The sequence below is a fragment of the Prionailurus bengalensis genome, chromosome E2 (genome assembly GCF_016509475.1).
Source record: "Prionailurus bengalensis isolate Pbe53 chromosome E2, Fcat_Pben_1.1_paternal_pri, whole genome shotgun sequence".
In the NCBI taxonomy this organism is placed as follows: Eukaryota; Metazoa; Chordata; class Mammalia; order Carnivora; family Felidae; genus Prionailurus; species Prionailurus bengalensis.
Window position 1 is genome coordinate 28,555,770 of NC_057352.1, and position 12,334 is coordinate 28,568,103.

A 12,334-nucleotide genomic window follows, 5' to 3' on the forward strand; every position below is an offset into this window, starting at 1 on the left:
TCACATGGGATCGTGGGATCGATCTCTGCATTGGGCTGTGTGCTGACAGTGTAGAGTCCGCTTGGGATTCTCTGTTTACCTCTCTCTCTGCCCCTCTCCTGTGCATGTGCACGTGTTCTCTCTCTCTCTCTCTCTCTCAAGTAAACATTAAAAAAAGAAGAACCCACTTATACAATGCATTTTAACTAAAGAACTTCTCTAGAGCGGTGCCTCTCGAAATTGCCCTGTGATCAGCAGCATCGTAATCACCTGGTGTTTTGTTACAAATGCAAATTTCCAGACCCAAGTCCAGACATGCTGAAAATCAGAAACTGTGGATGGGCCCACCCATCTGTTTTTGTTTTTGTTTTTATGTATGTATGTGTGTATTTGTAGAGAATGCGCCTGAGTTGGGGAGGAGCAGAAAGAATCCCAAGCAGACCCCAGTGTGGGGCTTGAACTCTTGAACCATGAGATTACGACCTGAGCCTAAGTCAAACGTTTAACCGACTGAGCCACCCAGGTGCCCTGTGTTTTTTTAACAAGCTCCCAGATGATACTGTTGCATGCTAAAATTTCAGAACCACTGCTCTAGACTGGAGGCGAGGTCTAGTTTACATACCATAAACCTTATTCTTTGGAACGCTACAATTCAGTCGTTCTTGTAACTATTGTTTACAAGGTGCATAATCTTACTTTATCTTTATGGCTCACACACTATATTCTTTTACCTTGGAAAGTGAGAATCACCATATTCTAGCAGCTTTTTTTTTCTGAAAATAAATACACCCAAAATCAAATGCTATCTTATCTAAAGGAATTAGTAATATATGTCAAATCACATATGATTTTTTGGCAGATACGAAAAGAAGGGAGAGGTAAATACAGTCCAGATCAGCTGTGTGTTCTCGACAATGTGAAGATGAATTTGAGAAGGTTTGTCGCTTACCAAGAAACTGTTGAGAAAAGACTGACTACTTGAACTACTGAAAGACCAGTTCTTGCCCCAAGTGTTCAATGCTAAAAAGTACCGAAGGGTTTCCTTTGAGTGTATGTGTTTCTAAAAGTCATTTTTTAAATCCCCATATCCTGTACATTAGTTTGAAGTTTGCAAAAACTTCAAAACCTGTCGGAAACTCTCTTTTGAGCTCTGGGATCTCTGTGGCATTTCTAGTTTCTGTAAGTGATGTTTCCTGCGTGTTTTAATCACTGGAAACACGAAGAGGGGAAGAGTAGAAACACAAAGGAATCTCAGGTGGCTCTTCATCAGCAGCAAAGAAACTTTCAAACAATCATGTTTTCCTTGAATTTTGCAGGAAGAGAAAATCCAAAGCATTGCTTGGATGCTCTTTAAAGCAAGTATCATTTTATATGTGCTGCCAGAGTGAGGAAGCCAAGTATCATTTTATATTAGAGGAATCTTTAACTAAATATGAAGACAAGCTTTTAAAAAGGATTTTGGTGTGAAGTAAAGCAATTACATTTACCTTTTCCGAAGAAGTGAGTGGATTGAGTTTGTATTCCAACTATTTAGTAGAATATACTAATGAATTAATGAGACCATTGTCATCCTCTACAAATGGAGCTGATCAGTTACTGCTGTGTAACATCACTCCTTGTTTAATTTGATATGGAATCAATTAGGAGAGAATATTTTTCAATAAATAACTTGGTAATTGAAAACTTTGTGTCTTACAAAGTCTTTTTTAAGATACCAGATAATCCTGTTCCTGGGTTGTTTGCTTGCTAATGGATATTGCTTTGACTGTATGTGAGACATTAAAAAGACTTACAGCAGGAATCCCCAGCATTACTCTTCAATGTCCTTGCATTAATAGGGTGACAGCTGGAGCAGGGGATGGGGGAGTTTCAGTGACATCATTGTCTGAGGGCGGGGGGTGGGGGGGTGGGGGGTGGTGGTTCTGGACCAGCTCCATTGTCCATTCATTTGCCTGATCAGAAGAGTTGTTGATGAAGATTTGGAAATTTCCCCACAATTGATCTCAGTTGTCCTGTTCAAAGGCCCAGTACCTAGTGTAGGGCTTACCTTTCTCATCTAGGTAACATCTGTCACTTCACACACTTCAATTTTTTTCCTTGTGATGAGAACCTTTAAGATTTACTCTCTTAGTAACTTTCTAATACACAATACAGTATAGCTATTGTCACCGTCACATTACATCCCCATGACTTATAACTGAAAGTTTGTACCTTTGTCTCCCTTCACCCATATTGCCATCCGCCCCCCCCCCCCCCCCCCCCCCGCCCCACACACACTTCAGGCAACCACCAATATGTTCTCTGTATCTATGAGCTTAGGTTTTTTTGTTGATTCCTCATATATGTGAGATCATACACTAATTTTCTCTAACTTAATTTCACTTAGCATAATGTCCTCAAGGTCCATACATATTGTTGCAAATGACAGGATTGCTTTCCTTGTGGCTGAGTAGTATTCCATTGTGTGTGTGTCGGGGGGTGAACACACATACACACACACACACACACACACACACACTTTTTCTTTATTCATTGATGGACACTTAGCTTGTTTCTATGTCTTGGCTATCATAAATTATGCTGCAGTGAACATGAGATGTACAGATACATTTTTGAGGTAGTGTTTTAGAGTCTAAGGCATTGGTAGTTTGGCTTATATCGTTACATTTAATTTTGCTATTTGAACAACAGGGAAAGATGGGAAAAGATTAAATATACTTTGTGGCTCTGTTTACATAATAGCTCAGTAGAGCATGCAAAATTATTCACGGCACAGTATAATAGAAACTATCATTTTCTCCTGTATGACTATAGGGAAAAAAATCTTTATTTTTAATATTTTTTTGTTTCGAGAGAGAGGAGAGAGAGTGAACATGCACGCACACACAAGCAGGGGAGGGAAAAATAGAGAATCCCAAACAGGCCCCGTGCTGTCAGCGCAGAGTCCAACATGGGGTCCATCCCACGACTCTGAGATCACAACCTGAGCCAAAATCAAGACTCAGATGCTTAACTGACTGAGCCACCCAGCCACCTCAAACAATCTACTTCAAACTATATTTATTTGTAAATCATCCAGAATAGTCCAGTAGAAATGAGCACTATTTTAAGTGTTGAAGTACAAACTCAGGTGAGATCTGTTGTTTTAGGAGATATTTTTAAGTGTTCAACCTACCATGGCATGTTTGCCCAAAGGAAATGAAAATCACTGCTTTACTTCTCATTTTTTTAACTTTTTTTTGGGGGGGGGGGACCTTTAAGATGGAAATTATTTTATTTTATTTTATTTTAACTTTTTAAATGTTTTTATTTATTTTTAAAGGAGAGAGAGAGACAGGGCATGATCAGGGGAGGAGCAGAGAGAGAGGGAGACATAGAATCTGAAGCAGGCTCCAGGCTCTAAGCTGTCAGCACAGAGCCCGGTGCAGGCTTAAACTCACGAACTGTGAGATCATGACCTGAGCCGAAGTCGGATGCTTAACTGACTGAGCCACCAGGCGCCCTATTTTATTTTAAAATAGAATTGATTTTGAAATAACAGTCCTTTAATTACATTTCTTTATTTGCAGTTTTATCTCTTGCTTTTATTTAGCCTTTTGAAGAAGTACCTTTGAGTTGTCAGGATAGGGAAGGGCCCTTATCTTTTCGGCATTCCTGTTCACCCAGTTCTGCTGGAGGCTTCCTGCCTTTTCGAAATTGCATGGACCAATATTTGATTGTATTTAGCCAATAGATAGGACATGAGCAATTTTACAACTCACTTCACAATATCCAGAAATTCTTTATTTTCAGGAACAATAATAAAATCATACTATAGTATTTTAAAATATCCACTTTGAGCAGAAGACTCCTTGTCTGTGCCATTTGATTTTTGTGAAGTATGGATTTCTAGTACATGTGTAGCCCATACATCTGTCCCTTCAAAAGAAAGTTTTTCATTGTTTCTGTCCTATTAATGCTTTAAGTCTTCTAAATAGACCATGATACTCATAGATTGTCTGTTACCAAAGAAATTCTTGGCCTCTTGGATGATTCCACCATAGGACTTGGAAAGTTGTGAAGCCTGTGGACAAATGGGGTCTTCTTTTCTGGGGCAGCTTATTAGACCATCCTTATGACTGCACTGGGTCCATTGTGCCCTGTGCCTGTATTTACTGTCCACTTATAGACCCTGATCTGCCTCCCCTCTTGTCAATTTTGTGACCTACCCTAGAATTTTATAGTAAACTTTATTTTTTTGATAGCCACGATGAATTTTTGCTGCATATAGCCGGAAAATGCCTGTAATTTTCTAGAACTTTTTCTGGACATATCCATCTATACATCCATCGAATAATACATTGTTTCTGTAATGGGAACATACTGTTCTACAACTTGGCTTTTTTCTGTAACAGTAATTTATGAATGTATTGTTATGTCAGAATCATCGTTAGGTCTAATGGTAGCCTTTTCTTTTTGAAAATGAAAACTACTTCATTTCTATTAGATGTTCTGTTAGATCTTAGTTTGATAGGTTGGGGTAAGGTTTGCTTTTCTCTGCCTGTTCTCGAGACAGCATTTTTAAACATTCTTTTGAGTCTTCCGGTGGTTTGGAGAGTTTAATCTTCTTATTTGTCGAACCTAATCCCAAATTGTATACAAAATAAACTCATAGGAAAATAAATAAATACATACATAAGCCCATAGAAACTCTGGGATGAGGACCAAAGACTTAGAAATCTAGTACTGGTTTTACAGTAATAATTCTCACCCTTTTTCAGGTCATTAATTTCACTTAGAATCTGATGAAAATCATAGACTCCTCAACTAGATGCACTGCATTAATTATCTTTTGTGTAACAAGTTACCCTGAAATTGGTAGCTTAAAATAATGAAATTTATTATCTCTTAGTTTCTGTGGGCCAGGAATTCAGGAGCCACTTAGCTGGGTGTTTCTTCCTCAGGGTCTCACGAGCTTGCAGCAAAGATGCTGGCCATGGCTGCAGTCAACTGAAGTCTTGACGGGTGCTGGAAGATTTCTTCCAAGGTGGCTCACTCACATGGCTGTTGGCAGGAGGCCTCATTCTTCACTGTGAGTGTCATCATGACATAGCACCTGGCTGCCCCCAGTGTCAGTGTTCCAAGAGAGAGGAGGAGAAAGCTAGTCTCACAAGTGACATCGTCTCTTTTGCCACATTTTTATTTGTTAAGTCACTAAGTCCAATCCATGCTCACGTAGAGGAAAATTAAGTTGCGCTTTAAAAAAAAAATTTTTTTTTAATGTTTATTGATTTTTGAGGCAGAGAGAGAGAGACAGAGCTGGTGCGCCAGCGGGGGAGGGGCAGAGGGAGAGGGAGACAGAATCCCAAGCAGGCTCTGCACTGTCAGCACAGAGCCCAATGCGGGGCTTGAACGCACAGACCATGAGATCATGACCTGAGCCAAAATCAAGAGTCAGATGCTTAACCAGCTGAGCCACCCAGGCACCCCTAAGTTGCACTTCTTGAAGTGAGATGTATTAAAGAATTGTTAGATGTAGACATATTTTTTTTCAAAGTTTTTTATTTGTACGTATTCAAAGTATTTTATTTTTAAGTAATCTCTACCCCTGATGTGGGGCTTGGACCTACAACCCCAAGATCGAGTCACATGGTCTACCGACTGAGCCAGCTGGCTGCCCCAGTAGACATATTTTGAAATCACCACATGCGCATACCTTTATATTTTGCTTAGGGGTTCAGAGTGTTTTGGGATTTATTTGATTTATTTGATTTATTTACCTGATTTATGGGCATCAGGTTGAGAATTGCAATTTTGTACTGCAGTTGGTTACTCTTCAAGGTTTAAGTTAGAAGGTATTCTGAGCAACTCTAGATACAATTGTTTCTTAATAAATATTACACAGATATTTACCACCATTTTAGTTTTTCTTCCCAATGAATGAAGTGAAAGTAGTTGAAACATGAAGTAACTCAAGTTTCTCACTTGCTTTTATGTGTACTCATTTACTCACAAGATACAAAGTTTCAAATCCTTTGCTATATCCTGCAAGTAGCATGACCACACGGCCAGGTTTGCCTGACTAGGATTGTGCCTGTCAGACCAGCATAATTATTATTTTTTTAAAGTCTTTATTTTTTACCTACTTTTTTGAGAGAGAAAGCAAGCGTGAGTCAGGGAGGGGCAGAGAGAGAGGGAAAGAGAGAGAATTCCAAGCAGGCTCTGCACTGCCCACAACGCAGAGCCAGATGTGGGGTTCGAACCCACGAACCGCAAGACCATGACCTGAGCTGAAGTCAGATGTTTAACCGACTGAGCCACCCAGGCGTCCCCCAGCATAATTATTGATGGCACTGTATTTGACTGCCAAAACGGCCCTGGATGAAGATTAAAATAAATTGATGAGACACTGTGAGATCTAGAATTGGGGATGGGACCAGGATAGAAAGAGCTATAATGGACTGAGACAACTGACCATGTCCAACTTGCGATGTGGAGTAGATGATAGCGTTTTATCAGTGTTAGATTCCCTGTTTCTATCACTGTAGTCATGAAAGAGAATGTCCTTGTAAAGGGGCAGGATGTCCCTTGACTTACTCTCCAGTGATCCCGAAAAATAATCATTTATATATAAATGTAGAGAGAATCACGAAGCGAATGGACAAAAGGTAAACAGTAAATCGGGAGAGGGTACATGGACTTCTCTGAACTATCCTTGCAACTTCTCGTTGTTTGAAATTATATTAAAATAAAAACTTAGAAAATGAATATTTAAAAGGCTGAAAAGTACTCCAGTTTAGACATTAAATTATAGGATTATCCTACCCATAACTCCTTGCATAGCCTGGTCCTGCTTGACCCTCTGGTCTCCTGTTCTGCTCTCTGCCTCACTCTAAGCTTCAGCCATTCTGTCCTTTACTCATTTGTGTGAGCATGTATATGCATACCCACTACCGGGCTTCTTCCTCCTTGCCCCAGGCCCCCTCCCCCTCTCCCCTTTCATCTAGTTATCTAATCGTCCTTCAGAACTCCCAGGGGTGCCTGGCTGGCCCAGTCAGTAGAACACTCGACTCTTGATCTCAGGCTTGTGAGTTGGAGCCCCATGTGGGGTGTAGAGATTACTTACAAATAAAATCTTAAAAACAAACAAACAAAAACTCAGTTTGATTAGCAATTCCATAGGGAAACTTTCTCTAACCCTTTAGACAAGATCAGAGGTCACTATTCTAGACACTAAGAGTGTTTACCCTTTCTTCATAAAGCACTTCATTTTTAATTTCTTTTTAAATTTATTTTTTGGAAGAGTGCAGGCAGGGGAGGGGCAGAGAGGGGGACGAGGATCCGAAGCAGGCTCTGTGCTGACAGGCTGACAGCAGTGAGCCCGATGTGGGGCTTGAACTCATGAACCACGAGATCAGGACCTGAGCCAAGGTCGGATGCTCAACCGACTGAGCCAACTGAGCCACCCAGGTGCCCTAAGAGCATTTCATTCTTGTTCAGATTTATTGAAGTTCCTAACTGTGTGCTGGGCATTCTGCTAGATACCGAGGACACCAAGGTAAACAAATATAGCCCTTGTCTCGCAGAGGTTAAGGGCTAGTAGGAGACATACAATCTATGTAAAATTACGGATATGACAAATGCTACCAAGGGGGAGGGTACCTGATGCTACGAAGCTACATGGGACACCAGGGAAGACTTTCCTGAGAAACAATAGAAGCAGTTAACTAAGAGAAAAAGCAGGGAGAATAGTTTCCAGGAAGAGAGAACAGCATGTACAAAGATCCTGGGGCTAGAGAGAGTGAGACAAGGATAAGGGGCCAGTAGAAGCTCCCCTGTGGTGGGTGTTCCTTGCTGGGTATGACCAGTGAGGCAGGTGGGGACCAGACTGCCAGGGTTTTTTAAGATGTCGCATCTTTATCTTACAAGCAAATGGGAAAATAAAGTCCTTCAAATACTTTTCAGCAGAAACGGATAGAGAAGAGGGATGATATGATCACACTACAATCTTGGAAACCTCTGCTCTGGCTACGAAGTGAAGAAAAGATTAGAGGTGAGCCAGAGAGAAACAGGTAGACCAGCCAGGAGGTTACTGGGGTGGTCTGGGAAATAGGTGGTGTTGGTTCTGATCAGGGTGGTGTTGATGAAGTAGAAAGTTACAACAGCAGGTGGTAATGGATTAGATACAAGGGGGAAAACAGCAAGATGGAGGAAGGCATCAAGGTTGACTCAAGTTTCTGGCTTATGTAACTTGTTGGATGGTGTTACCCTTCACCAAAGTAGGAAACACCAGAAGAGGAGTAGGCTGGAGGAAAACTGATGAGTTTATTCTGTTACTGTATCAGATAAGATGTTTTTGAGTGTAAACAACAGAAAACATGGATCTACTGTCTTAAATTGTAGTGAGCTTACTATCTCACTTAAAATCCAGTGAGGGCTGGTTGATTCAGAAGCTCATTGGCATCATCAGATCTCCAGTCTCTTTCCCCATTTTTTTCTTCCTCCTTCAGCATACAGGGTAGCTCCCTTTTGTGGTTGGAAGACGGCTGGAGACATCAGTGTCCAGAGCCAGGAAAGGGACTTTCTCCTTGTTTTGTCTCTTTAAGGGCTGAATACTTGTCCCAGAACCCCCCGCAGCAAACCTCCCCTCTGTATCAGCCATAGCACTTGATGTTATATGCTGTAACAAACAATCCCAATGACCATGTGGCCCAACACAATAAAAATTTGTTTCCCACTCACATTCCCGTTCTGTGCAAGCTGGGTGGCTCTCTTGGGAATCTAGGATCCTTCTTTTACATGCTTCCACGATATTGGAGTCATTTTCTTTTAGCCTTATGGGTGACTAAGGAGAGAGTGACCTAAGGATCTCACTTGCATTTTAGGGCTAAGCCCCAACGTGGCAACTATTATTTTTGCCCACATTGCATTGGCCAAAACCAGTTCCCCACCCTAACCTAACAGCATAGGAGGCTGAGAAATGGAGTCTTAGTCTGTGCCCCAAAAGAGGAGCCAGAATTGGTCAGCATGTAGCCAGTCTGTTGTATCCTCACATGTCAGCAGGCAGAATTGGGTCAAATACCTCTTTCTGCTTCTACCACTGATAAGGGGATGGAATTACTGTGGTTGGCTTATATTAATCATATCTCTGTGAGTCGAGATTTTCCTCCTATACTTCAATCAGAACAACATGTTGCAAACGATTGAACACAAAAGCAGCACTTACTGGGGCCATCTTTCAGCCACAGAAGGGAGTTAATCACCCCCTTCACTGGATTTTTTATAAGATAAAAAAGTCATTATGGTTTAAACCAGTTGATTCACATTTTCTGTTATTTGTACAGAATGGAAGTGGAAACCATATGACCCTCTTAATAGATGAAAAAAAAAAGCATTTGAAAAAAAAAATCTAACACTCTTAGCAAACTAGCAGTAGAAGACTTTCTTAACCATTTAAATAACATCTACAAAAACCCTACAGCTGATGTCATACTCAATGGTGAAAGATTGAATTATTTTTGCCTAAGATCAGAAATGTGGCAAGGATTTTCATTCTGACCACTTATATCCAATATTATACTGGAAATCCTAACCAGTGTAATAAAGGAAAAAAAAAAGATAAGTAAAAGGAATATGTATTAGGAAGAAGCAAGACTGACTTTATTTGCAGTTGTCATGTATTTAGAAAATTCTTAAGAACATACAAAAAAGCTACTAGAATTAGTAAACTTAGTAAGATCACAGGATACAGGATCAACATTAAAAAGTCCGTTGTATTTCTATATACTAGCAATGAAGAATCCAAAAAGGAAATTCAGGTAATAATCGTATTTGTGTTAGCATCCAAAAATGTATGAAGGAATACATTTATAGAAGATACGTAATAGATGTACATTGAAAACTACAAAACATGGTTGAGAGATGTTAAAGAAAACCTACATGAATGGAAAAAGTGCATGGATTGGAAGATGACATCTCTCCCCAAACTGCTGTATAGCTTCAAGGCAATCCCAATCAATGTCTCAGCAAGCTTTTCTGTAGAAATTGACAACCTGACTCTAAAATTTATGTGGAGGGGCACCTGGGTGGCTCGGTCAGTTGAGCATCTGACTTCAGTTTAGGTCATGATCTCATGGCTCATGAGTTCGAGTCCTGCGTTGGGCTCTGTGTTGACAGCTCAGAGCCTGGAGCCTGCTTCGGATTCTGTGTCTCCCCCTCTCTCTCTGCCCCTCTCCCACTTGATATCTCTCTCTCTCCCTCCCTCCCTCCCTACCTCTCTCTCTAGTTATCTCTGTGTTTCTCTTCAGGTTCATCCTCCAACCAGGGCATCTTCAAGTCTTGGTCTCAGTCCTCCTTTTCTCTTTTTACCTCTTTCTAGACTAGCAGTTCTCAAAGTGTGTTCCACAGATCCTTTTAAGGGTCCCACAAGGTCATAACTATTTTTGCAAAATATAAAAATGTAACTGCCCTTTAAAAAATTTTTTTTAATGTTTATTCTGAGACAGAGAGAGTGTGAGTGGGGGAGGGGCAGAGAAAGAGGGAGACACAGAACATTAATAATAAACATTAAAAAAATAAACATTAAAAAAACTTAAATTAAAAAAATAAAATTTATGTGGAAATGCAAAGGACTTAGAATATCCAAAACAACATTTTATTTTATTTTATTTTATTTTTTTTAACGTTTATTTATTTTTGAGACAGAGAGAGACAGAGCATGAACAGGGGAGGGTCAGAGAGAGAGGGAGACACAGAATCCGAAACAGGCTCCAGGCTCCGAGCCATCAGCACAGAGCCTGACGCGGGGCTTGAACTCACGAACCGCGAGATCATGACCTGAGCCGAAGTCGGACGCTTAACCGACTGAGCCACCCAGGCACCCCGAAAACAACATTTTAAAAGGTGAACAAATTTGGAGAACTTCTACTACCTGATTTTAAAACTTATTGTAAAGCTATAGTGATTGAGACAGTACAATATTGTCATAAGGAAAGACATAAAGATCATTGGAATAAAATTGAAAGTCCAGAAACAGACCGATAATTATATGGCCAAAAGCTTTTCCACTAAGGTGCCAGATTAATTCAATAGAGAAATAATGGTCCTTTTAGTAAAAGTGCTAGAAAAACTGAAATCTATATGGAAAGAGATGTATTCAAGAGTCAAGGCTTAATAAAATTAATACTTTTTACTAATTCATTAAGCACATTTTAAAAAATTACAGTCTACTGGAGTGCCTGGGTGGCTCAGTCAGCTGAGCATCCAACTCACGATTTTGGCTTGAGTCAATCTTACGGTTCATTGGGATCAAGCTGAGCATTGGGCTGTGTGCTGACATTGTGGAGCCTGCTTGGGATTCTCTCTCCCTCTCTCTCTGCCCCTCCCCTGCTCTGGCATGCACACTCTCACTCTCTCTCAAAATAAATAAATAAACATTAAAAATAAATAAAATTTCAGTATGCTTAACATACAGCATCAAGCACATTCTTAAGTACAGCTGCCTCTTTTTTTCTGTAAGTGCATGATAGGGAAGAATACAATTACTATTAGTAGAGTTGGTGCCAATGCCTTGATTCATAGTAGTCATAAGCAGTTTTATGAGCCCTTGCTTTTGTGTCTACAGATCAATATGTCAACACAGCAAAAAAGGCAAGTCATGGGGCCCTTGGCTGGTTCAGTCAGTGGAGCATGCGACTCTAGACCTCAGGGTTGTAAGTTCGAGCCCCACATTGAGTATAGAGATTACTTAAAAATCTTTAAAAATTGGGGTGCCTGGGTGGTTCGGTTGGTTGAGTGTCTGACTTTAGCTCAGGTCATGATCTCATGGTTCATGGGCTTGAGCCCTGTGTCGGGCTCTGTGCTAATGGCTCAGAGCCTGGAGCCTGCTTTGGGTTCTGTGTCTCCCTCTTTCTCTGCCCCTCCCCCACTCACACTCTCTCTGTCTCAGAATAAACATTAAAAAAATTTTTTTAAAGGGCAGTTACATTTTTATATTTTGCAAAAATAGTTATGACCTTGTGGGACCCTTAAAAGGATCTGTGGAACACACTTTGAGAACTGCTAGTCTAGAAAGAGGTAAAAAGAGAAAAGGAGGACTGAGACCAAGACTTGAAGATGCCCTGGTTGGAGGATGAACCTGAAGAGAAACACAGAAGGAATAACTTAAGAGGTAGGAGAAAATCCGAAGAGTGAAAAGGCAGGGAAGCCACAAGATTGCTTTCAGAATGTGGACAGAGCCAATCATGTGGAATATGGATTAAGGTCCACTGAGAGGAGAGATGAAGAAGGTCCCACTGTTGAGGGACATGGATGTCACTGGTGATATTAGCAACAGCTGTCTCTACAAAGTGATTCCAGGTCTGAAGTCAGATTTGAG

The 12,334-nt window shown here is 40.6% G+C and overlaps 1 protein-coding gene across 4 annotated transcripts in view; it reads left to right on the forward strand.

The window, feature by feature from the left end:
* Nucleotides 1-12,334, forward strand: part of HEATR3 (HEAT repeat containing 3) — a 69,967-nt gene that overhangs the window by 38,798 nt on the left and 18,835 nt on the right. For 3 of the 4 annotated variants that reach the window (XM_043599158.1, XM_043599160.1, XM_043599161.1), the window contains one exon: nt 839-1,662. The exons of the other annotated variant lie outside the window; for it this stretch is intronic. In XM_043599158.1, coding sequence (XP_043455093.1) covers nt 839-961 — 123 coding nt within the window. In that variant the 3' untranslated portion in view covers nt 962-1,662. Of the gene's footprint in view, nt 1-838; nt 1,663-12,334 lie in introns of those variants that run through there. 4 annotated transcript variants of the gene reach the window in all.